This window comes from Coenobita brevimanus, chromosome 26 (assembly GCF_032717465.1).
Source record: "Coenobita brevimanus isolate Jiangsu-jjx chromosome 26, ASM3271746v2, whole genome shotgun sequence".
NCBI classification, from domain to species: Eukaryota; Metazoa; Arthropoda; class Malacostraca; order Decapoda; family Coenobitidae; genus Coenobita; species Coenobita brevimanus.
In genome coordinates, this window is record NC_136979.1 from 5,846,404 (window position 1) to 5,873,602 (window position 27,199).

The following is a 27,199-nucleotide window of genomic DNA, read 5'->3' on the forward strand; positions in this document are numbered from 1 at the left end:
GTCCAGTTATGATACCCTTTATCCCAGGGGTTGTGGTGGAGGGAAAATGAGTGAATTGCAATATGAATCTGTATCAAAACTGAATGACCAGCATAAAGAAAAACAGAAAAGTACAGTTTCAGTAGTGAAATAAGTTTCCTGGCACTTAGGTCAGATGTTTTAGGCATTAACTTACCCATATCCCATTCAACCTAACTTATATTTAAGCAGTCAAACGAGAGACCTTACACTACGCATCATGGGCTTCCAAGTCCTTGTAAAGCCTTCTCCATTATTTGGAGGGATTCAGAAACACAATACAACAGCCATGGCTGCACCAATTTCATATTATATTCCTATGGGAGAATTAAAAGGCATTGATTGGCTGTAAATTCAAGTCAAGCACTGTTTGGCTCAGCAGAGTTCTGAGGAAGGCTGCTAGAGGGAAAGCAGATGGAGCTGACAGACAGGAGGAGGAAGTAAGTACATAATTATAAAGCAGCTTATTAAATAATAACTTTTATAACCGGTATTCATTTGCGGATGTTAGAAAAATGTTTCAAAATGTGGTAATATAAATATACAACAGTTCAAAAATCCTTTAAATCTACTTATGCTTCTGCTAAATATTATCCGAACACTGATTGTGAATATGTTTGAGAATCTCAGTCTTAGTGCTAGCCACTAATTCTCTTGGACATAATTATTCATTACTTTAATTTCCAAATTAACTCCTCTATCTGGACTGACCATCATTTTTGCTACATCATCAGTGATGAGACCTCGTCCGTGGTTGCCATCTAAAGAGGCCTAATACATACTGTATCAACTAAACCCGAACCTGCATTCTACCATTAAATAATAATCCATCCATCATCCAATCCTATGTTGCCCCAAGAGGAATGTAGGAGCCTGAGGCTAGGTAAGTTGGTCCTGACATTTAAGATGAGAGTGACCAGCCTCACTCATCCCTGAGTGGCATTACCCAGGACTTCCCGAACCCAGCCCACCCCTTTGGACACTCAGGTTGCAGCAACCCACTCACAAGATAATACACCTACTAGAAATTTAAACCAATAACCTCGCAGTCCTCCCAGGCAACAGTGAGTTTCCACAATTTGAAATTCGGGTTCTGCAATGTAAATAGTATCATTAATAAATTACTTATTATCACTGATTTTCTGTCAGACAATGGTATAGATATTTTTGGAGTCTCCGAAACCTGGCTGCTGCCTGAAATCCCTGATTCATTTGTTCAAATTAATAATTTTAACCTTTCACGTACTGACACCAAAGGCAATACCCGTAAGCACGGAGTATGTACATGTATAAGGAGTAGATAAGTTATGTAGGTATCAACACCAATCTTGATAATGTCTGTGCCATCCATTTACTTACTTTTAACCTGTACATAATTGTAATATATCGCCCTCCTTCTAACAGTGATGCTGATAACCAAGCATTACTAAATTTCTTACTAGACTTCTGTCCATCCAAAGAGGTACTAATTGTTGGGGACTTTAACTTACCCCTTATCAACTGAAAATCAGCCACAGCACTGGCTATGAAATATCCTCCCCTCCACCAGTCATTCCTGGACTGTTTTGCATGTCTGGGTTTGCACCAGTGGGTAACAATGCCCACATATTTAAGCTCAGGCACCACTCAAGATCTTGTCTTCACATTCGAGAATGACAGAGTAGGAGAAATTCAGGTAGCGAGTCCCCTGCCCAGCGGTGGACACTGTTCGGTGCTACTACAATATTATTTTCAGGCCGCTGTTGTGACAGATAGCTATTTGCACACCAAGCGCTCCTGGCATAAAGCCAAATACAACAAAATAAATAATCATCTGTGTGAAATAGACTGAAATTTTGAATTCCAAAGCCTATCAATTGATGCCATGTATGACAGGTTGTAGTCCATCCTTAGCCCATTAGTTGACCAGTATGTGCCGAATATGCCTAGCACACCTTCCCCACCTCCCAGATCACCTCTCAAGGCCTTGAAAAACCATCGCAGGAAAGTCTGGGAAACATACAAACACACCAGGAGTATTTATGGAAGACTATCTCCTGAGGCTTCCTGAGCTCTATCACACTACGACTCTCTCAACGACAGCTTTCGTAACTACTTTACACACGTGCAAATCAATCATAAAATGTCACTGATTAGAAAACTACAGGTCTCCTCAAAACCATTTCACCAGTACATCAGAATTAAGAAAGTAGGTGCTCCCTCAGTAGGCCCCATAAGATTGGACAATGGAGTGTTAACATCTGACTGTACTCAGATGGCAGAAACTTTTGCTACACATTTTTGTACAGTTTACTCGACACATGCTCCTTACGCTCCCTTCCCTCACCAAACTTTTGAGGGTATCCTCGATACAGTGACCTTATCTTTGCAAGAAGTGAGAAATAGGCTCGCAGCACTGGACCCAAACACCAGTATGGGACCTGATGGTCTCCACCCCAGTCTTTTGAAACATTGCCCAGCCTTAACCTTACCCTTGTTTTTGATATTTCAAAAGTCTGTCACCATTGGTAAATTGCCACAAGATTGGAAAAAAATCCATTATCACTTCCATATTCAAGAAAGGCTCTCGACACAAACCTCTTAACTATAGGCCTATTAGCCTAACCTCTGTCTGCTGCAAAACCCTGGAAAGATTTATTCCAGAGGCATTATACAACTACTCTGACACTAATGGAGTGCTGTCAATTAAGCAGTATGGATTCAGACAGGACAGAACAGTAGATGACCAACTGTTACTTGTGTATAATGATGTTACGGCGTGGTTGGATGCTGGGTATGCTGTGGATGTTGTCTTGTTTGACTTTAGCAAAGCCTTTGACATCGTCAACCATTCGATACTCACTGACAAGCTGAGGCTACCTGGGGTCAGTGGTTCCTTGCTGACCTGGATCTCAGACTTCCTGTCCAGCCGCACCATGCAAGTGTCTGTGTCCGGCTGCACCAGTTCCTCAAGGAATGTTCTTAGTGGTGTTCCCCAGGGATCTGTTCTAGGCCCCTTGCTCTTTCTGGTATATACAGTATAAACTTTCTACCCTCATACATATGCTCCAAATGCAAATTCTTTGCTGAAAACATGAAGATTTACCTCAAGTTGCGCCAAAACACTTGTTCCTCATTAGCTGCAGATGTAAGTAACGGTACATGCCAGAAGGACATAGATATGGTCTACAATGTCGCTGAGTCCTTGGGTTTACGTTTCAATCTTGACAAGTGCACTGTTCTTCGATGTCAGAGAGGCCCAGTAGACTGGAACTCTATTGGCACACTTCAGTACTATCACATGAACAACACCAGCCTCTCTGTAGAAACTACACACAAAGACTTAGGTATGTTGGTTGACAGATCACTGAAATTTCATTCGCACATAAGAAATACTGTAAAAAAGGCAGCAGGCCTGGCAAATAATTTATTGAAGTCCACCCTCTGTTGTGACCGAGATTTTATGTTGACGATTCAAATCCCACATCAGACCCATCATGGAGTTTGGCACCATTGTATGGAATACAGGCTACCACGGAGACCAGAGGCTCCTGGAGTCTGTACAGCGCAGATGGACTAAGCAAATCAATGGCCTGTCCGAACTCAGTTATGCTGACCGTCTGAAAAACCTGGGCCTGTATTCTGTAAAAGGGAGACTGATCAGAACTGACCTTATTGAATCCTGGAAAATCTTCCATCGCCAGTCTCCAACTGCACCACCTGAGCTTTTTTCTCTTCCATCATTAACTCACACCAGGGGCCATAGATTCAAGGTGGCCAAGCCCCACACTTCAGCCAAGTGTAGACGCAGGTTTTTCAGTATCAGATGTATAGACCTCTGGAACTCTCTGTCAGATGATGCTGTTAGTGCTGACTCAGTTGCATCATTTAAAAAGTCCCTCCACTCACAACTAGGTCACATCCTGTTCAACTATACTGAATAACTACGATTCATAATTCAAAGTCCTTCAAGTAGTGCAACTACCATGCATATGGCACAAAACTCAGCCTCTAATCAATAGTCTATTCTGATGATGATATATATATGAAATGGGGCTGGCGTGCCAGCAGGTATGGGCTGCCCTACTTCTTGAAAAGCACATTCCTACCGAGCCATACTGGTATTGTTAATTGTAATAGGGTAGCCAACCAGGTGAATAAACTACCCCTTGGATAAAAACCTTCACCGCCCCAATCCAATTGGAGCGCCGCAATTACCCACTAAACCACCAGGCGCCATAATTTGGTTATCAGGCAGCATAGTAAATGGTTTCCTTGTGTACAGGAAACCATTCAGCTTGTCACTCAGTGTTTAGTCACGCACAGGCAGAAGGAACATGAAGGAATGAAGGAAAGACAAGAGAGGAAGTGTACCGGTAAAGTCACCCACAGACAGAAGGATGAGGAAATAATGAAGAAAAGAAAGACAGAAGAGGAAGGAAAGAAAGGAGAGTGAAGAGGAAAGGGCAGACACCCGAGAGAAGCACTATATTGACTGAGTGGATGGTGATAATATCCTACGGCGCACCCCTTGGAATGCAACTTTTGATCAGTGGCATGACGCTTTAGCAGTATCAATATTAATGTCCAAGAGACATTATTTGAGTCAGCTGGCACAGGTATTGCTAAATTAGATCCAGCTATTATACAATCCAACATGGCCGCTGACCGATCAGCTGATTGTAGCCGACCATAACAAACTCTACCTTACACTCGTACCATTTAAAAAGGATGTCCTATTTTTAAATCTACCACTTTATATCTACCTGCGAGTCCAGCTTTAGCTCTAACAGGACCGGTAGGGCAGAGCTTTCCCATGGAATAGGAAGTGAGTGGCAAGGCCACTGTCGGCAGAGCACCCTCTGCCGCAACCACCTTCACTCCCGGCACGATGTTCTTTAGGCCATTAGCCACTGCCTGTGTCGACCCTTTGAGGGACGGAGCCAAGTGGCTAGATTTACCAATATAGGAAAGCATCTAAGCGTTTAAAATTTTGTTACTTATGGCGTCCCAAGGACCTCTTACGGCCACCGACTGTGGAGGAAATTTCGTCACTGTGCGAGCCTGCCCTTGTCCACTGTCCAGTCTCATTCTTTGTTCCAAAACTATATGAACAGTACGAGAAAGCTTGATATTCCCTTATCCTTTTATATTATATTATATTAATGTGTAATCACAGTGATTCTGGTATTTATAAAAAAATACCTCAATGTCTTTTTAAAACACTGTTTTCCTATGACTACACAGAAATGAAGATTAGATCTCCATAAAAATGAATAGCTATTAATAGTTTGGATACTGTCCTTTGTGAAATGTGACTGATAGAGTTACTGATCATTCAGATAAATAATAGAAATTATCTTATGCATACTGGAGTTACTTTGACATACAGAGTTTACAGTTTTGATAATACTGTATAGTACATCTAACTTAGAGGAAAATGAGCCCCATTCCCAGCACATGTTCTATCGCTTACCCAAAGTGAGGAAAAGACGGATGTGATTAGTGAATTACCTATCGAGGAGACATGGAAATCAATACAATTAACTTAAGCTGGTCTGTTCAATTCTACACTAGCATCTATCAGTCACATCATCTTGTATTCTTGTCTTGCAGTCAGTTCTCGGTAGAAAGCTGGGTCGGAATAAAATAAAAAGTTTACATATCACAGCTAGATCATTTACTGCCGAAGGCTAAAATCCCGAGGCACACCTTTCTCAAGCTCTACTGTACAGTCGACTTAGCAAGAGTCAGTACGTTCCCATTGATATTACGGTGAAGTGGAGCCAGATTCATTAACCAACTTTCATCTCGGTCTTTCCTGATACTTGAATTTGCAGGAACAACAAGAGGCTTGGATATTTTCTGCACTCTACTTTCCCCATCCATCCTGCTAAAATATACGGTAGACTTATGACAGAGATTTGATTGTAAGTTTATTTCCGGTTCAACGTCCTAATTATTACCAGGAAGACCCGGATTTGATGTTTTACTTCTTGCCAAAACAAATCCTAGCTACGAAAGGGAATTGATTGTAACTTTGTGAATCAATCTACTATCTAGGCATGTAATCTAGAGAGATTGCAGTGAGAACAACTTACTGAAATTGGAATCTTGAATCTTACTGATGCTCATTTGCCCAGAAGCTGGCAGTATCAGTCCCGTAACCAGGGGGTGGAGGATTCGAGAGGATTGGACAACCCCCCCCCCCTGCCTAAAGGTTCACATTCTCACGGTCTGTTTTTTAATATCAGTGCAGACAGAGTCACTCTCTGTTGTTCAGAAGTTTTGTGCTTTTTCAACGTCTCCTATGCTTACACCCACCACTATAGCAAGCATGCAGCAGACCTTTGACCAGCCGGATGCAAAACAAGTCCAGAGTCAGCAAGAACACCCCCCCCCCCTTCTTCGAAAAGGGTGGCTACGGGCCTGCAATATACAGTACAATCGGTGTAGTGTTCCAGAGGAATGCCTACTGTGGTGGTATTGATGCAACTGGGCATCTCCACTGCCCAGTTACGAGTATATAATTGTCCCTCACTCCCTCTCTGATCCTCGAAAGCACAGTGGTAGACCATGGGAGAAGAGCGGCTCGATTCCAGATGAGCATGAGGCAGCAGCACTCAGGTGATAAGAGTGGTAGGATGGATATTATGCTGGTGGATCTCCACCTCTGCCACGTTAGTATTCGAATTTGGGAGCTACCTGGTTTGAACGTGAAAACTGTGACTTTCAGACCCTTTTTTGGACGGCATCAGCTGATCGACATCATCCAGAGTGAGATTTAAGGCACAGTAGAGATGATGGTGGTGGATGGCCAATGGCGAATTGTCCCGCTGTAGGCGTTCATACTGCAAAGGGGGACCACAAGTGCCATATTGCACAATCATCAGCGCATTGTATCAGTGTGTATTTCTGATATGAGGAATAAGAGCTGAGGACAGGACATCAATAATTTCAGCATTCAGAATAAGGTAGTACTAAGAACACAAGTTCACTGCACACATTCTTGGACAAAATGTTTAATGTTAGCCTGGGTTACAGCGTAACCTGACAGGGGGTGTCCTGCCAGCATGAACCTTTTTAATATAAGTAATCATATTCCCTTTTAAATCATGAGAACGGAGTTTCGGACGTATTCCCTTCAGCCAGGTCATGTAAAACTTTTTGGGTATCTAAACAGACATCATCATCATCGTCATCATCACCATCATCATCATCATCATCATCACTCGTTTTCCAGCTTACAGGAGATAAAAGTTTCTCTACCTGGTCTACCTCCCCAGCAAATTCACCAGTTTCCTTAATCAAAAAGATCTGTCCAGAGTAGCGCCAGTGGCTGGAAGCGAGACATTTTCCGGCTTTATCTGCAGCACGGGTCGCGAAACATTCATCTCAAGGTCTAATGACAGACCTAGGCGGCATTGTGATTTTACGGATTGCCGGATCCGGCAATCCGTAAAATCACAATGCCAAGGCCTATGGTTCATCTCTTCCTCCAACGGAAAGATACCGAGAATCAGTCATGGTGACACTCCTAACCAATGGAGGTAGTGAGAGCATTCTGATATCACACGGCAATGGGCGAACTAGCGGAGAGATGGCTAAAACTTGTTCATCTCACCACTATTGAGAGCCGAGTAGGTAGGCTATTTGTTTACTCCTAGGGCCATATATCTAAGTGGCATTGCAAATAGGCCTAGATTATTATTCCATAAGGAGGTATACAGTAGGCTAGTGTTCAGAATGCTCTTCGGTCAAAACGCATGAACTACTGGCTCCCTATCCGCTTTACAAGTAATCAAATACCGAGCCCAACACTGTCAATCTTTAAAAAATTTTAACATCTTCATTTGAGAATTTTCTAAAGGATGATTATGATGATGATGATCTTTTTATCGCCCATTAACAGATCATCACATGTGGCAAGCAGAAAGATTTAAGTTTTTCACAAAGTTTATACGGTTGCTTTTCTGCCTTATTCGTGCTACCTTTGACGAATTTACTGTAGCTTAAGATATACCCCCAGTTCGAAAAAAAAAAAAAAAAAAAAAAGCCTAAACTGAATGAAATCGTCTGTAGGTAGCAAGAATCCAGTAGAAAGACGTCCTCGGGCTGAAGGGGTTAAGATAGGTAGTGAAGCATGAGAGTCGACACCGTGATCGAGGAGTGTGCGAGAAGGCAAGGTGCGAATCAGCTTTTGGTCATGGCGTCAGTTGTCTGGTGACCAGAAAGAAAGGAAGGTGACGATCAGCTATGTTTTATTTGCGTCAGTCTTTCGTCTTCATTTCTGTGGTGAGTGATTTGCATTTTGTGAAGTTGCCCTAGTTTTCATTATTCAAAGCTTGAAACAATTTCATGAGCTGAGAAAGGATTTGTAATTATTCTGGCCCTTGGGGTGCCTTGCTTGCACTCCTTGGTTTAAGAAAACAAGTCAGGTTTGACTGATTGCAATTATAGATATCGGCACCTTAACGTTAAAGGTAACCAGAATAGTGTCGAGTATACCTAGCTTTTTTTTTTTTTTTTTCCTGGTAATAGTTATTTTGGTAATGTGCAATTTTCTACTTTTAAGAACACGTAGTGTGATATTACAGCTGGCGGCAGCCACAGCACTCAAAGGCAACGCACATCCCGGCTACACTGGGGACTCATCCAAGCAGGCGCTGCCCCAGAAACAGCAACAGGCACAGCAAGCCCACCCACCGCCACCAGCGCCACGAGCACAACCTCAGCAAGACCAACCACAGCCACAAGCGCCCCTGGTACAACCACACCAAGCTCCAGGGCAATCACAAGCGCCACGAATACAGTCTCAGCAAGTGCCACGTCCGCATCAGCAGGTTCCGTCCCAGGTGATGATGAACTGTTAACTAAGTGCTTCCAAACCTTTGTCTTTAATGTAGCAACCGAAAACAGAACTTGTCTGGGCAGCAAGAAGTACGATGTTTCCCTTTCTTTTCTTTATTATTGGCGGAAATGACTTCCTTTACATCGCTACAGTTTTTTCTTCCTTTACCAAGAATACAAGTATGTGGCTTTGATAGATATATTCTTAGCTTTGGTTTTGACTGATCAGTGACAGCGCAACTCTCAAATCCGCTGATTAATTTTTCATTCTGGGTATCTCTGGGCAAAAATAAAACTGGCAATATTTTTGAACTGGAAATCTTAGAGCCTCTTTTTATCTCTAGAAACCTATACAGACTGAATACAAGCGTCTGCAAGTAGCAAGAAAAGTACATCTGACTCAAGGGGTTGGTGTTTGAACATCACTAACGTAGCTAGTTAGATTTCTTTAATTAGCTTCGGCTAAGTTAGACGATTACAGTACCTGTATTTCCTTTGATCTTTAAGCCTTTTCTATCGAATTCAACATATAAAATGGAATTTAGCCGGTTATAGAGGGTAGCAAGCAATGTAAACATGGTAGCGCACTTACCTGTAAACCTGTGTGACACATGAAAATATCACTAAATGTTTGTCTTGAGACAACTACCCTGCAAAATTTTCTTCTAATTCGATAACCTTTCCTTTTCTAGATTTTGCCTTGGGGTAGTCTCCGGTTAATGCAGCGTTCATTAACAAATGCAGTATTATATACCTTTTGGCTGAATAATTCCAGTACCCGGAAGAATGTAAAGAAATTTTCCATCCCTGAGTTCAGATCCACGAACAAACAACTTACTCATTAACTCCTGTTTTTCCAGGAACGTGATAGGATGAGATGGAGGGATGGAGTGGAGGGGTATATGAGAGAGGTTGGGTGTGAGTTGGGAGCAGGGCAGTGAAATGGCGGGGGACAGGGCGACGTGGAGGCGATTTGTTTGTGGCCACCCCGTACGGGAGTGAAGCGTCTGGCAATAGATAGATAGATAGTAATGTTAATTCCTTGTCTTTCATGAAAGAGGTACTTAACCATGAAATGTGTACGTGAATTTCATTCCTTGTCTGAAAGGGTTAGATTTATTTCCCCGTTCCAGTTCGTGAGTCACCCCTGCCATCTCAACTGAGTTAATGTCCACTTCTAGCCTCAGGTGCTGAAGTAATATAATCTCAAAATACTGTAGTTTATCATCACGGGCCTACAGTGAAGGTTCGTCCCCGTTGGTCACCTCTAAATATATAAAATAGGGTAAACTAGTTACCAAACATATTGCCCCGTTCCAGTTCGTGAGTCATCTCCAGCGGCCGCCAGCTCTTCCACAGGGCCAGGGCCAGGTCCACCTCCAGCCCCAGGTTGTGCGTCCGTCACCGCCACCACCATCACAGCAGCAGCAAATCGGCATCACTCCAGCCAGGCCCATTCTGCCTCATGGTTGGTACTAAATGGGCCTTTTCTAATAATTATGTTTAGTCTGCAAAGTGGACAAAATGTAGCTGTTAGATTTGGTTTGTATAGGCATGAAACTGCCTAACTATAATTAAAGCTTATCCTCAAGATTAATCCCCTGCAGTACGGTCGTTTAGTGTTATTACTAAACTAGTCATGGAGAGCCCCGCCAGTGAAGGAATAAATGAAAACAGCTCCAGTTCCGCCCGAAATTGCCTGAAGATAACAAGGCGGCCATAGTCACCGAAGGCCTACTTGGAAACAAATGGCCTTTTAACATTCGTAGGTACCAGCAGGTGGCATAGGAACCTTCGTAGCACCTCTTTTGAGATTTATTTTACATACCGTATTTTAACATACGTAGTTTTAATACCGATACTTTTCCTCAGTCATTGAATAGATGTACTGTAGCCTACAGTGTAAACGAAATCACTAGGAATATACCAATGGATGTGCTGCCTCCCTCCCTCACCCTCATTACTTGTCATTTCCAGTCCATCCTATCCACTCTTTTGCCCGTCACACATTTCTGCCCTTCCCCAGAACCCTTTCAGTCAGACGACGTAGCTACCATAATATACAGTTACTGTATATTCAGCTCAGCTTAGGGGTGACTCTAACTGGAAGGGTTAAATCTTGACACACCTTCGTTTTCCTGGAAATAAATATATATATATAAATATATAAATAAATATATAAATATATATATATATATATATATATATATATATATATATATATATATATATATATATATATATATATATATAATATAATAATTTTTTCAGGCTTCTACCCCTCAATTTTTTTTTTTTTTTGCATTAAAAATGTATATCCTTTATAAACCACTTGTTAGGCATTCCGAAACTAAATTAGTTTGCAGGTAGCAAGAACAAAGTCACCAGACTAAGTTCTAGCAGTGGCACTGCTAAAGGTGAGGCCGGATGGCACAAAACGTCCCCCTCTGAAATATACCTGGCCGTCCTGATGGCCACCCCAGTTTTCCGAAGGAATGCCATCGTGCTCTATTTCTCAGTCAGCCACCCTGTAATTAGGTTGGTCTGCCCCTTGATAATCCTTTTCTTTTAGCATCCTAATAACGTTTCTGCTAAGGCGCAAACTGCAATGCCCACAACCCACCAATATGGTCTGCATGCCATCTTCTTTTCGCCCGCCAGAGTTTTGCCGCCACCACCAATCTTACCGGTCCAGTGTACCCCTTCACCACGGAGACTTTCTTAGCCTCTAGACTCTCTGACCTAAAACTTTTCGAACTGGGAAGGTTATATATCTTTCATTAACCTATTCACTACAAATTCTGCCGAGAACTTCATAGCATGTACAATACATGTAGCTACGCTACGATTATTATACTAGTTTAGAATTTCGATCTGGGGAGGTACAGGGAGTCAGATACAGATATGACCTAATGCTACAGAACTCTGCAAAGTAGAATGTAGTACTGCCTGACGGTAGTAAAAATGACACGGGGTTAAAGGGGTTAAGTGCTCATAACACTGTCCAGCCTCCCTGCAGACTCCTCTCGACCCATCCCACATGTTTGTCACTCCCCCCTTTATAGATTCTGGGAGGTAAATCCACATTACAACCTACAGTTTCCATCACAGGGTGCTTTGCTATCCCTCGTCACCACCACCATCTCAAACTGTCTTGCGTGCTCAACCTCCCCCATCCCCCTCCGCCCCCTCCCCCCCAAAAAAAAAAAAATGGTTAGTCTTGCCTGCACTGTAGCAGAGAAGTATTGTGAATGTACAGGGAATGGCTTGACTCAGTTCGGCTCTGCTCTGAATGGGTGGTGTGCTGCAAGTTATTCCGGTTGCGAGGGACCTGGTTCGAGTCTGTATAAGAATGAACTATAAGTGTAACTGATAGAATCTAAAAGCATGGTGTTAATGTGGATGTGCTAGGAAGCATTAGGAGAAACTGAGATGACCTGCGCATGTGGAGAGGCTGGAGAATAAGACTGACCAGGAAAACAGGCGAGATGGAAGGGGAAGGGGTAAAACTAGGATGAGATGGAGGGCTGTGGTGGAAAGGTATGAAAGAGGTGTTGAGAACTGGAGAGAAAAGAACCTGATGGCACAGGACAAGGTAAAATGAGATTCGTCTGTGGCAATCTATTGCGGGATTAAGGTGTCTGGTGACACAGATCCAGGGTGAGGCTATAGACGCAAATCACAATTGTTAAGGATAAAACTGAGTTTTGTTTTTATCTTCAGTCTTACAGCTACCAAAACCATTCGTAGCCTAACTAGTGAGAATACTGAAGTGAAGTATGACGTGCTAATATTACTAATTAGTTGCAATGGGAACATAGAAATTGCACAAGATCCTTCATGAAAGCAATCCCTGGCAGTGTCTCTGGCATCTGGGAGAAAGATTAGCAAAGTGTTTTCCTTAATGGCTTATGCAGTCGGTAGACGTATACCGAAGCTTTCTAAATAGGTTTGGTCAAGTCAAGGAATAATGTTTGCATAGGCTGTCACCCCTTCAGTGGGAGAACGTCTTTTATATTTTAATCTTGCTACCTCCAGACGGTTTTATTAAACTTCGGAAAGACCTTGTGGTGAAAGGATCAGTCTGTGATATATCTAAAACCCTTAAGTTTAAAGTCTCAAGCTCTGTAAAATAAAGCAAGAGCAAGAATAAAGTTATAAGACGTCAGCAAAGGTTAAGAGGTTTAGTTAACGGCTTGAGTATCGAGACTTGTTTCAGATGCTAGTCTCTGCTTGTTGATGTCACCTCAATGACTTTTTACTTTGAAGTATGTCGGCATGTTACTATCACTATGTAACAAAGGGATAGATGTTTACTAGTTTTTCCAGTTTTTATCATATTTCAACCGACTTTGGTGAAAGGTGTGAGGATCACACTTTAAGAACAAGTCACAATGACAAGGTCAGCTTTGATTTTGATCAGATTTAGACCAAACTCGGAGGACTGAGGGTACGGCAAGAAAGGATCCTATAGTTAGCCACAGGTTAGGGTCATAAGGCAAGGTTTGTCAGGATCTGTTATCGTATTTACCTATTCTTAATTATTTTTTTTACATTATGGGGCATATTATAGCACGGTGGGGGGGGGGTTAATGAAGTTTTCTAATCCCGTCCCAGACAGACGTTTATCTTCATCAGAGTAAAATTCGAATTGAGAAAAAAAGTTCGAGGCAATACTGCATGTGACGTCGTGGAAATTCGGTCATGAAAATGGGTTTTGGCGTCTTAGTGCTGAATAAAGTAAAAGTACTAATGGCCGTATTATAATAGACAGCGAGGGTGTAAGAAAACTGCTAACTTCTGAGGGTCATTTATGGAACACTTGTATTTTAGATATGACCAGTCTGCATCCCACAGTTAGCAATATTAGATTAGGTCAAATTCAGTTACCATATGCTTCAAAAGTTAAAAACGGGGGGAACTGTCTTCACACTGGCGCTTATTTTAGTACCGTACTGTGGTCCTGTCAGCAAAGTGATATATCCCTTTCACTACGATTTTAAACACCTGTTACTACCACACACTTCACTTAACTGGGGACTTCGAAGTGGTAAAATATAACCTTCACCTTATCTATTCACTAAGAATAAAATATCCACCGGGCCGAAGGAACTAATGTAACTTGTTTTCATGTACAATACTTGGTCAACGTGGAGTGATGGCGTTAAGGATGTCATTGTTGGATCAAAATAAGAGATCCCAACCCAGTATATTGAGTCAAGTATCACCTAATTATCTATGTATCCATCTGGATCTGTGTGTGAGATTTAACTGATACTATAGTTCATTCCCTGGGGGAGGCGGTGGCTCAATCGGTAGAGAGGTGGCCTGCAGTCCTGACGGACCCAGGTTCGAATCCCGGCTGGGGCAGGGAACAGTTTAAGGATTTAAATTTCATTAAATCAGGCTTTACTGATCTACCAGAAGACCCGCCGACATGTCGTAAAAATACCCCCGCTAATACCAATACACCAGTCCTGCATGAGACAGCCCTAGCATGTATTCAATATGGACGGTGGGTGTTAGCGCCGAAGTGGTGACATGTAGAGGTGTATGGTATGTAGGAGGACTGCTGGGCCTTGATAGCAAGCTGTGAAGCCTATGCCGTGAGTCGGATAAAAAAAAAAAAAAAAATTGCCCAAATTTTAATCCATTTGTAGTTTGTTTCTCATAGCTGAATGGTACAATGCTACGGCTCCATCCATTTCATATTCTTCGTGACTAGCATCGTATTCTAGTATTAATTTGACTCTATGGTCAAGATATAGGGACAGCATATTTAGGCCAAGGTAAAGCGAACAGTACAGTGGCTCTTCATTAGTGACTATGATAGTAACTTGTGAAAATCCTAATGCAGAAGGTTTTGATTCTTACTGACACATAGAAATTGCCACTCCTGCTGGTCTGACGTCATTGTGTACGAGACTGTAAATAGGAGAGGAATTGTCTTTGCATGTTGTCGATGTTGATAGTACTATCTTAGTTACTTTACACAATACGAATTATCACGAAAAATACTTAATAGTCGTAAAACGAATATTCTGCCAGTGACTATGGAGGCTTATCTCGGGCTAGTGAATCATTGAATGTTCACCAACAGCTCGGAGAGTTTCGATTCTTGAATGGAACGGCAGTAGATTAAGTACATACAAAGTAAAAAAATAAAAAATAAAAGAATTAAAGAAGAATTTTTTGCGTGCAGGTACCCAGGTGAACTCTGGGCCGTTCCCCAGCCTGGCGGGTGAGGCTGGGGTAAGGCGGGTCGACGACACTAAGGTGGCCTGCGAGAAGACGCATATGACAGTCACATTCAGGTTAGTCGCAGCATCAGTTTGTGTTTTCCCAGTTTCGCTTGGCATTGACAACTTGCCATAACGTTCCTCCCCTCCCCCTCATTTGATGGGAATTTGGAGGTTTATAATGTTGTAAATAGGGCAGTCAATTTTCCGGAAAGCTAGGATATCTGATTCAAGCTTCTAATCAGTACTTTTTTTTTTTTCTAACCGTCACTATTGTCACTGAAATACTCCATAAGTTTTTTCCAGAAATTACTAATTCGTAATAACTTTATAATTAACCTCATACATATGTTTTAATCGGTAATGAGGGTTACCCTTCAAACTGCATGAAATCTACTGATATTTCCCAGATTCTCTGCACCATTCTCCGGCTTCATCTACCCCCACGGCCACTTCACGAACTGCCTGCTATTCCGTGGCCGCAACTCCCACGAGGCGGTGCTGACCCTGCAGCACGGCACCTGCGGCGACCAGCAGAGCTTCATACAGCACGAGGGAAAGTCCTACCTCGACCCAGTCATTGAGGTTAGATCACTGACGAGTTTATCTTATTACTCCTTAATTACAGTGTATTGTCCACCTTAAATTCTCGTCTGCCAGTCGTCAGTGTTTGGTTACACTCAACACTAAAACTAGAATACGGTGCCACTCACGAATAATGTTGGCCTACAGCTGTGGTACTGTACTTGCCATTGAGTAGAAGTGCTATGGTAAAGCCATGACATTCTTATTGTCACTGACCTAATGAAAATAAGCTCCAAAAAAAAAATCTAATTAAGGTGGACACATTGTAAATCATGCTTTTAGCCTACCAGTACCATTAATCCCTTCGTATCGTTCGTATCGTTTATAAACGCTCCAACATGTCTGCATGCATCGGGTTTGGTCACCTAATGGTGGCTGTCCACCCTGCTCGATCTTTGGCAGCCTCCCTATTCAGTCCCGTATCCCAGAGGTCATACTGACCTCGTCTCAGGTCTTTTCGATCAGCCTCTCGCAACCCTACCCCTGATGTTCACATTTCTAAACTTTTGCACATATTTGCCATCCTTCATCTCCTCAGCATGTACTACCGCTCAAATAAATATCCTTAATAAAGTGATGCGAGTCATGTAGACACAACGGACGACGAAATATTAATTACGGACACTGTTCAAATAGCTGTTTATTGTGGAGTCCTGCGTTCACCTGAGTAAGTTTTTTTTTTTTTTTTTTTTCGAGCGATAGTACAAACCATCTCATTTTACCTCTCATCACAACACCATTACATTAATCCCATTTCTCCCTTCGGATGGGAGAACTCTGTTCAAATGGAAATCATGCTTATTGTAAAAATTCCGGCCGACTTCTACCTACAGAGGGTCTTTGTCAGGTCGAAATTTGTCTATAGCCAGACTCATTAACCCTAGAATAGATGGCCGTATACGAATCACTTCCATGACAGCCTGCCCTTCAACAGGCTGCCCTCTCTCCAACTCACCCTTCTCTTATAACTCTTTAGTCCATTTCTCCTCATCTTCCGTTACCTTGACAAAATTCCCACGTGGGAGCAATGACTTTAGATGAATAATTGATGGTACCGGTAATGATTAAGATATATAGTTAAACTATTCTGTTAAGCTGTTGACCTAACTGCACTGTTTACACCTTCACTACGATGATTTTTTTCACTCACTACCTCTAGGCGATTTTGTGAGGGAGCACTGGTGATAGGGTTAATGATAGTCTTAACCGTTCAGTTTGGACGAGTCTTCCCCTAACTCGTTAAAATGGTCGATAAAATAAATAGGTCATGACTCTGCAGATGGTTAACCTGTTCTACAGCGTAATTGTATATTAAATTATGTTCTCAGACTAAATTCTTCACTTCAGGCTTTTCGAATTAGAGAAATCAGGTATGTCTTATTAACTCTACTGGATCCTAAGTGACATGATAACCTCTTGGTGGTGGCGTAGAGAGGTTAACTCTTTAGCTCGAGTGAGTATGAGCTGCAGAAAATAGTTTGGAGTTATTGACGGTAACACAAGTCCTTTGATATAACAGTGCAAGCCTCACGGCTTTGTTAGAATATTCTTGACAGTTTTATTTTGGTGTTAGTTGTAACCGACGTTGAGTTAAACATTTTATTGTCATACTAAGGTAGACTTAGTTTGTGCACTGCACCGACCGCACTATTTATGACAATTTGATGACATCTTCATGGATTTGGCTGCAGAATATTTAGTTAGTTTGTGGCTTGAAAAGTAACTGTTGGAGTTTTTTAATCTATAACTGCTTATCGTGGAGAAGCCTCCCCGCACCCTTTACGAACTAAATGGTGTTTTTACCCTTTGACAACAAGTGACATTTTTGTTACTTTTCTAGAAGTGTTCCTCTTAAGTATGGCATCTCGCCTAAATGACAAAGGCAGTCACTTCTAATCCTTGGATGGGAGGAATATTTTAGCTGTTTTATTCTTTAACACAAGACTATGGGTTCACAAACTGTTAAATGTACAGTTGTGGTTTCAAATATGTATTCGTTTCTGTAAATAACGAGACTGAGCAATGGCTTTAGAAATGTAGTATTGTAAGCTTGGAGCCAAACAGACGTTCCATATTGTTTCGTAACTGAAGAAAATGTGGATTGATATTCAGGTTATCTTATGTATGTACCACTATGGACCCAAGCAATACGTTTGGGTTCTGCCAGTGATAAAAGGAGTGGCGCTGGTATCTATTTGTGCCGGAGAAAAAAAAAAAATGTACAAGCCACAATTTACTTATAGACGAGGACTGTTTTAACATTTCCAGGCTAGTTTCCTGGCTAGTTTCCTACCTATTGAAAAAGAGAAGTCAGCACAACTTGAGATGGTAGTCTAGTCAGTTCATGTCCAGTTATCCTATGTTTAAATATCTTTGTCAGGATGGTATAGTCTGAATCAAAAATTCATCCAAAATATCACCTTTGTTACCAGCTTTCCTCCATTGGCTAACATTTGAGTCTTTCTTACCCATTAGTGATTATCTTTGATATGATGTCAGAAAAAGGTGATTGGTATACAGTACTTGTCAGATAGCATTGGAATAAAATGCATGCTTTTTCCTTTTACCTAATTGTCCGCCAAAATATGAAACTGTATTTAAAAACATGGACCCAAGAAATCATGACCACTAGCACTCCTAAATGAGCAGTGATTCAAAGACTAGTAAACCCAAGGGTGAGTAAATTTTTTGAGGATGCTGAAATGAAAAAGGTAGAAACTCGTGATCTAGACGTCCTTTATCAACTTCCCCCTCCCCAGCACCGCCTGATGGTCCAGTGGGAACAGGACATAGTGTGTGAGGACGACTCCAGTGTGATCGTGCGTTGTGACCGCCCCGACGACTTCAACAAGACAGTGGAGTGGCGGCTGGAGACTCGGCACCTGCTGGCCACACTGGAGGAGTCACAGCACCCAGGTCACTAGACACCTCACATCAGCATTCTTTGCTCGTAGTAGTAGTAGCGATATTGTAGAAGTATCGTTCAGTTTTATTATTCCAGCAGTTTCATACATTTTACAGTAGTTGTAGTAGTAAAAATCATCAGCAATGTCATCTACAAGAGCTCACAAGTACTGCGGCACCGCCCAATACTAGTGCCATTATAGAAATATGTTTTACCCAAACAACTTTCAATACTACATTCCAGTTTTATTAGCAACTTTTTGTGTCGATAAAATGTGATTACATAGCAGGGTCAGTGAACAGACTACAGAATCACTTGAATTCTATAGCACGGATAATAGCGGTTATATTAATACAAAACCTTACCTACATTCAAGTTTTAAATCTTAGTCACTGGAGTAAGCCGCTAGCCATATCTGTCAAGGGCTACTGTACAGCGCGTTTTTCTAGCTGGACGAAGATCCCTAAGTATTCTGTTCATGGCTGTGTAATGAGGCTGTAGGGTCATTTGATCAGAAACCAAGATTTCATTCCTTCCTCATAACGCCCATCGAATTTCAAGCAACCATGACTTGAAAGCAGTCCATTTCCTTCAGTTAAAGACTGTATAGGCAACGTAGGCGCTGTATTTGGTATCACACCGCGGCTCTTAATTATTGTGGAAGAATCTCTTAAATTTATTGTCGAAGAATATCGTGAAGTAGTGGCAGAATCTCGATCGCCTAAGTTTCATTACCCACACAGTTTCTTAGACAAGGACAGATATCTTTTTCCTTTTATTTCACCAAAACTCGTTCATATCTCTCCACGGGTCCTCGTTATTAGCAGTTTTGTCGTATACCGTAGCGGGTAGGTAGTGTTTGCGGCTGTCTTTTAGGGCTCTGGAATAAAAAAAAAAAAGTGTGTTGACCTGGCAGCCATTTGCTTGAACTGTCCTTCATATATGGTCATGGAGTAAAGGTCAGTCTATTAGTTATATAAACCCCAAGTGGATGGTTGGCCCCCGAACAGTGGATCATCATTCAGGGGTTTGTAGTGGCCATAGCACATGACCTTTATTCATATCTTAATGGCAGCAAATTTGTTCTCTTATGCCCTTTTTTTCTCTCTATCTAATACCCGAGAAGCAGATTTGTCTTTTGTCTAAGAAATGGAAGTTTGTTGCAACCACAAATTCTGTACACCTTCTGTATTGAATTGCAAATACGATTTTCTTAAAGATCCATTTTTTTTAATTAACCTTTTCGAACTCTTAAGACTAGAACATAAAACTGCAGCTAGTAACTTATGTGACATACACTGCATCAGACCCTTCGAATGTAAATGGTACTGGTTTAACAGGTGACAGTTACTAATAACGAAAATGTTTGAAATCTGTCCTTGATTATCAGTATTTATAGGACATTTCACATGACTTCTAGGATGATGCATACCATTAGCTGATCTTTGGTACTACATAAGTTTCACGTAAGTTCTGAAGTAAACGAAGATACTGTACATATCAATATGGGTATATATAATTAAAAATCAAATTCATTGCTATATTTTCTAAGGGATCATGAATCTTTAAATTCGAATAAGCACTTTATTCTGCCAGTTGTAAGGTATAAAGGTCGGTCTTCTGCTGGGTGGGAAGTCTGATTTATTTTACTAAAACCCTGCACCCCCCAGCCCATCATATTTTCAGTTGTGTGAGGCTGCTTGTTTAAACTAATGTAGTATCTCAGTACAGGCACGTAATACTTCACAAACATACCAGTAAAGTGAATTATCCATGCATTATGGTAACTAAATACAAGGTGAAAGTTAATTCGAGGACATAAGGTTGACTCGTTGCTACTAAGTATAGCAAGTTTAGAACTGTGAAAGTGTCGGTAAAGGGTGTCGTAAGACACTCTTCTACTTTTAAAGATAGTAGGGCGGTACTGAGAATAAGTGTCAAGTTTCAAATATTGCTTACGATGATGAAAAAATAAAATGCCGAATGGTCACGGAATTTACAAGCAAGCACCCATAAGATAAAGTATACCTGCAGTCATGTTGGGCAGGTGTATCAGTGACTGAGTGGTTCATTAGATATTTCCTACCCCAGAGCATGTGGAAAGTCTACGTGGGTGTTAAGGCTTAAGAGATTAAATCACCCGGTTTGGTCAGCGTTCTTTCATCACGATAAATCGTTTTCATGCTAAGCTGCCACTGGACAACAGGAAAGGTAGGAATAATAACTAACAGTGAAGGATTAAGTAAAGGGTTTATTTTGCGTTTTGATTTGAAACATTGTCTTCCAAACTTAATTAAATCCTAGATTTTAAAAGTACTGAACAAATAAAAGGCGGCAAATTCAAAGACGCTTAACCTGTGCTCATCTGAAGCCTTTAAGCCTGTGGCAGATTATTCACCCACTCTTCTAAGATACAAGGCCACTGAATCATCTAAGTAACCTTTCATATCTCCATGGTGTTACTTTAGGTACTCATTTTTCTTACAAACACATAAGTGGTGGATGTAATTCAAAGTAGTGGCGTGAGCTGCCCACACAAAGATTCGGACCGGCGTCGTCAGATCGGAAGCTTCGTAGAAAACAGCACTAAACACTTAACCACCGAGGAGATACCAAAAAAAAAAAAAAAAAATCGTAATTCAGAGGTTAAGACTGTACAGCAGGGTATATGGAAAAACTTTCTGGAAAAGAGACTGAAATCCATTGAATTTTGGCAGGTCCTCAAATGTGGATGGAGATACAACGAGGCGAGGGACCGACGGCACCCCCACTGAACAACGAGCTGGTCTTTGTCGGGGACGTCCTTACGTTGATCTTCACCCTCTCGGACAACGTTTACTGGTTCGACTCCAATATCATCGCTTGCTTTGCCGTTGATGGTGAGTTGTGGAGGTGGTGTTGACCGAAATTTGGAATAGGGCTTAGGGCCGTATTCTGCATGGCAATGTCGGTTTCGTGGCATTACGGTGTCAGTGGCGAATCCAGATGGGTGACCGGGATGCCACTAGGCTCTGTTCCTCCAGAGGATACCTCCAGAACCCTTAAAGTGTTCTCCTTGGTCCACTCTGTGATCGGGCTTGCCCACTTCATTAAAAAATTATCTGCAGTGATAGTTTTTATTTATATATTTTCAGTTACGAAATAATGTTTTTCTAGTGAAAAATAAATAGCTTAGGAAGAGGCAGGTGGCGTATGGTTATGAAATTCAGTGCCAGCAGTTCTTATGCAAGAAGTTCTACCCACAGTGAAGTTCATGATACAGCAGTTGTGGCACGACCTGGACCACCTTCAGTAAAACTTCAAAACAAAGGTATAATTTCTTCCAGACCCAGAATGCTCTGGGTACCCCTTCCATCCGATGACTTTTTCAACCCTCTGAAATGAAAGAATTTTTATTTTGGCTCGTTCAATTTTTCTTAACTTTTATTTTTATCAAAGCTTCAAGTCTTTGGCGCTTTAGAAAAACTTTCATATACATTCTACAATGGGATTCCCCTAAGTTGAATAATCTAGGGGTAGTGCGAGTAAAATAAAATAGTCTTAATTTTCTCGTGAGCTTTGGGTGTTATCTGGCCTCTTATTTCATTTTGCCTGTTTAGCCTTTATTTTGAAAGGACGCGTTTCTTATATACTGTACATTATGAATTTAAATAACATACAAAAGAACGTTAACGTAATCTCTTATTTCATATTGCAGATAATTGTGTGTCATAAGTACCATGCAGGATTAGAAATTGTATACAAGTGAGGAAAGTTTACTATACCCTCTTAACTTTAACTAGGCCTAAATCCTCTATCTTTTAACTTTGAAAACGTAACAATATATTAACACTTGAATGTCACGAAGAAATGCTACGAAAACAATGTAGAACTGTATCATCTTCTTTTTTACACTGAACTACATAAAATAACTGCAAAAGGACGAAAATCTAGGCCAGGCTAACGTGAAAATTATGTAACTGTCCAGACGTTGGTTCCTACGAACAAGGAAAACGCGAAATGTGGTCCTGTCGAGGAATGGTGTTCGAGGCTGGCTGTGTTCCTTCCGAGGCGTCAGGAAAGGCCTTCGCTTACTATAGGGATTATAAACTATCTCCATTAAGTTTGTTATACCATTCTTACTACATCTAGACTATTTAAATTTTTATGCCCCAGGAGGAGAGGACAAGCAGCGCATTGAGTGGGACACTAGTGGCGGTCGGGAGGTGACCAGCGAGGCACGTATATACAGTGGTCAGGCCACGGTCATCAAGGGGGGTTGCTCGGTCAAGCCCAAGGTCTTCTCACATTTCATCAAGGAGAAACACACCACCACCGACGGAAACCTAGTCACGCTTCATTATGCACACTTCAAGGTTTCGTTATTAACTGTACTCGTTTTGGATATACAGTAGAGTCAGGAACAGAAGTCTCATCTCCTCTACTGCTCTTCTGTTCATGGGCCTAGAAGATTAGCCTTTTGCATCCGAACAGAAGACGCTCATGACACTGATCACTGATCTGTGGCGAAGTATGGCCATCGGTGTCAGCTGCTGCGGATTCCTAAGGTTGATCGCGTAAACCCATGGAAAGAGTAGTGAATACAGGCCTTTTGTTGCCCACTGTACGCTCATCAAAAGTTTCGCCTCTCTTGATTCTCTCTCACCAAGGACTTTGAAAAGCAGTGTGGTATATCCGAAGCAACTGACAGTAAATTTATCTGGCTGAAGATAGGCTAAATGTCATAATTGTTTGCCGAGGATTTACCACGCTGGTATTCGAAATCCTTGGAGAGAAGCAGGAAGGACAACCTTCGATGTTGACTGTTCTTTGCCTTTCAATTGTTATAGGATTAGTACAGGAGAGGGACTCCGCATGGTGGCACAGATGGCTCGGAGGTGGAGCTGCCCGGTTAAACTATCCCTCAATCCTCCCTGTCCCCAGAAAGTAAGATGGTGGACTGGGGCAACTACGGCCTGCAATCCACCAGGTTCACATAGATTACTCCAGTGGGGTTACAACTAACATTACTGGTGCTATACCGCAAGCTACATATTTTATACTGGGTATTTTATAATGGGAAACCATAAGATTGCATAGTTTGATATCCATAATAAAGTCCTTAAATTTCATGACACGTAAAAAAGTTATGAAGGGCTCGAATAAAAGTGACGCCAGTTTTGGATAATGCTAACCAACCATGATTAGAAAATTCCTAACCAAACCTGACTCTGGTGTGCCACTTTCGATCACTGAGCCCAACGTGAGAGATGAACATGGCATGAGATTTCAGCGTGCCATCTGTCAAGTTAATTGTGCAAATTGTTGAATACGCGCTGACAACTTTTTTCAGGCCTTCCGCTTCCCCACCTCGCTGAAATTGATCATCCAGTGTAACGTGCAGGTGTGCTACAAGGAATGTCCAGAGCCGGCCCCGTGCAGGTGAGGCTAAGTAAAGTCTGCAAAAGGACGAAAATCTGAGTCAAATTTAGACGAAAAGAGTATAGTACCAGTTTTGCCCTGGTACAGGTTCATCATCAAGTAAAATCTGCAAATGCCACAAAATCTAACATAATTTCGAGTATTTGATGTAAAAATTTTTCCTCTCCCAGCGAGGCTTTCCACCCGAGGGTCTCTGAAGAAATCAAGAGACGCAAGAGGAGACAGGCAGAGGCGGTGGCTGAGAGCGGTGCTCACGAGGTGGACAGCGTGGATATGAGGCGATCCATAGAGGTGCAACTGCCGGAGGAGGGAGGATCGGAGAGTAAGTACACCGCCACTGTCCACTCTAGTTACTGTCCACTCTAGTTACTGTCCACTCTAGTTACTGTCCACTCTAGTTACTGTCCACTCTAGTTACTGTCCACTCTAGTTACTGTCCACTCTAGTTACTGTCCACTCTAGTTACTGTCCACTCTAGTTACTGTCCACTCTAACCTGGCTTAAAACTACCATCTCACTATCTTAAATGTTGAGGTATAACACGAGTATGATGCTAGTCAAGAAAGACTATAGGAGAAGGTGAAGAGCCAGAGTATATTTCTTATTTTGGCCCTAAGCTACGGGAAAGCAGCTGCAGAATATTGCTTAACGTGGGCAAATAATAGTTATATGAAGTGATAAAGCGGCCATTGAATTTTTATTGTAAAAAATGGCAAAGAACTAGGCAGTTGACTAGGCTAAATTATAATAAACTATATTTTATGAACCTCCGTGGCATCGGTAATTTCCCCAGTCACCCATTTACAGTGCCAAGGGGTAAGTAGTCAGCACAGGCCATGGGGCAAAAATCCAAAAATCCCCACCTGACGTTGCTCCTGGCTTCTCTCCCATTCATCCTCCCTCTGAAAAATATGTCAAACATAGCAACCAGCTTGTACACTGTCCTGCTTCTCTGAATAAGCCACAGTGGTATTTCAAAGAAAACTGAAATCTGGTGACTGGAGCTTTAGCATTCTGAGTAAGATAGAGGTTATCATTTCTGGGTACAGGAATGAACAGCAAGATGAAAATTCCTTGATTAAGCTCTTGCAATTGTAAGTGGGATATTAGAAAGCTTCTTATAAGTTATTTGTGCTGGCTGGATGAAAAGTAAAAACTGACAGGGTGTGGTGCACCCAAACGCACAGCCTGGAGCTGTAACCAGGCAAGGACGCATACAAGCAAGAGTTAAGTTGGCTAATGTATTGGTCAGCCATTTGCTTTAGTATTTGTAAATATCTTTGGCAACGCCGAAAACGTAGTAACTGTAATCAGTTTTGCATGTATGTGTGCATTTTAATATCACGAACTATCAGATATGTATCAAATTAGGCATACCCATTGCGTGGAGATAGAACGACGTGTTACGATTTTGGTGTAAATCGATCAGAGGTCATGGGTCGAGGTCAAAATTTCAGGCAAGGCATCACTGTTATTTGATAATTGTTGCACTAGTTTCCTATTGCATGGGTTCTTGGAAACTTTGAGAGTTTCTAAGGATAGGCCTAATTGGTGTTAATGCTAATATTTGAAGTCACACTTTCATTTTTTTTAAATAATTGTTAAATGCATTTCCATGAGCAGTGTACCCCCCCCCCACACACACCCACATCAACATTAACACAACTCGTGCACCACACCATCATGGTAAACTATTTTCCATTATATAAGATTTCTAGGAATGGCCAGTCAGAGTGTGGTGTTCTGCACTCCGACAAGCTAACTCCTACAATAGATGAGCCTGGGAATGTACAAGCAATCTTAGTTTAAATTAATTTTAAGAAGCACTTTCTGCAGAGCAGTTTAAGATTCTTGACCGTGAAGACGGGTGTACCATGTTCAAAATGGTTTCCAGCAACTACTTGAATACAAAATGAGTTATCCTGGTTACTGCCAGGCATTGTCAGCTTTGTAAACTCCTAGGATTGAAAGGTCAATGACTGTATTCTCTTTACTTCAACCAGAGATCCCCTTGGCTTCTGCGCATGTTGAGGAAGCACTACTGACAGACTGCTACTCCAGCGCGGTGTTCACGAGTGTGGTGGTGGTGCTGGTGTGTATAGTGCTGGTGCTAATGGTTGTCCTGGTGGCCCTGTATCTGCGTGGGAGGCTGCCAAGGCCGTCATTTTTCACGCCAAGAAAACAGCCACAGTGATACCATACAACCACCTTCAAGTACTAGTTTTTAATGTTCAGAGTTGTTTATAGTGTACATGATAAAAAAAATGTAAATGTATCATAAATATTAATATTATAAAGTTGTCTTTCTTAGCTCCGGGGAGGTTAAAAAGTGCAAACTAAGAAATGTTAATGTATCCAGTTAACATGAACGTTTATTGTACTGCTTTCTTATATCAGAGCTCCAGTAAATAGCACCTGACAGTCTGCATATAAATGAGTGCATTTTTTTAAAAGACTTAAAGGTGTAGATGTACTGTTGACACCTTTATTAACAACTCGATATACTGTATATAGGATAAGGGCTATTTATGAAGTTAAAAGTAGGTTTTAACATGCAAAGACAGTGGTAGACTAGAATGCCAAAGTTGTTAAATTTAATTGGCAGGAAATCAAACATTAACTAGAAAGCACTTAGAGCGCATACCTCCTCCAATGCCATTATAATGGATCCGGATCCGTGGCGGTATTGTGTGGGATACATAGGATCTGGATCCGAATCCGTCCCAAAACTGTCAATTCTTTCTTGGCCCATGGCCCACCCTTCCACAAAATTTTATTGAAATTCATTGAGAACTTTTGGAAATATCTTGTGGACAGACATACAAACACAGGTGAATGCATAACCTCCTCCAGCTTCATTGGCGGAGGTAAATATAGTGTGACAAATTTACTTATTCAGACAGCAAAACAAAACCTTAATGAAGAAGGGAGTTAGAATGGGCATTCAGGCGTCTGAATGTATGAAATTAGTATTCGTGGAAAGTCAGTCGGGATAATAAATGCTCTGATAGTGAACCAGTGTAAGACTGGGTGTTGAAGTACAGTGGACTGGGTGGGTGGGTGGACTGGGGTGAGTGGGTGGGGTGGCAGAAGTAAAACTAAAGAAATGGAGAAGTAATCAAATTAACTGGGTACTAAATGGCTGTGTGGAAGATTTGCAGGATGAAGAACTGAAGGTGGGTAACAAAGTACAATGACAATC

The 27,199-nt window shown here is 41.6% G+C and overlaps 2 protein-coding genes across 2 annotated transcripts in view; one reads left to right on the top strand and one right to left on the bottom strand.

Annotated features, from left to right (window-relative positions):
* The window catches only part of RFeSP (Rieske iron-sulfur protein), a 44,461-nt gene extending 39,398 nt beyond the window's left edge, over positions 1-5,063 (bottom strand). The window contains exon 1 of the mRNA XM_080268149.1: positions 4,764-5,063. Within this exon, the coding sequence (XP_080124275.1) occupies positions 4,764-4,974 (211 nt within the window). The 5' untranslated portion in view covers positions 4,975-5,063. The remainder of the gene's footprint in view (positions 1-4,763) is intronic.
* A 3,077-nt stretch (positions 5,064-8,140) lies between these two features.
* Positions 8,141-26,191, top strand: LOC145394142 (uncharacterized). The gene is made up of 11 exons (XM_080268122.1): positions 8,141-8,208; positions 8,573-8,852; positions 10,168-10,315; positions 15,050-15,161; positions 15,497-15,671; positions 18,431-18,587; positions 21,294-21,455; positions 22,732-22,931; positions 23,909-23,997; positions 24,168-24,319; positions 26,001-26,191. Exons 1-11 carry the CDS (start codon positions 8,141-8,143, stop codon positions 26,189-26,191), a joined length of 1,734 nt encoding a protein of 577 aa, XP_080124248.1.
* The last annotated feature ends 1,008 nt before the right edge of the window (positions 26,192-27,199 follow it).

Coding starts and splice junctions, on each gene's coding strand:
- LOC145394142 (XM_080268122.1), top strand. CDS start 8,141: ATGAGAGTCGACACCGTGATCGAGGAGTGTGCGAGAAGGCAAGGTGCG. Junction 18,588..21,293: donor GGAGGAGTCACAGCACCCAG/GTCACTAGACAC, acceptor GAATTTTGGCAG/GTCCTCAAATGTGGATGGAG. Junction 22,932..23,908: donor TTCATTATGCACACTTCAAG/GTTTCGTTATTA, acceptor AACTTTTTTCAG/GCCTTCCGCTTCCCCACCTC.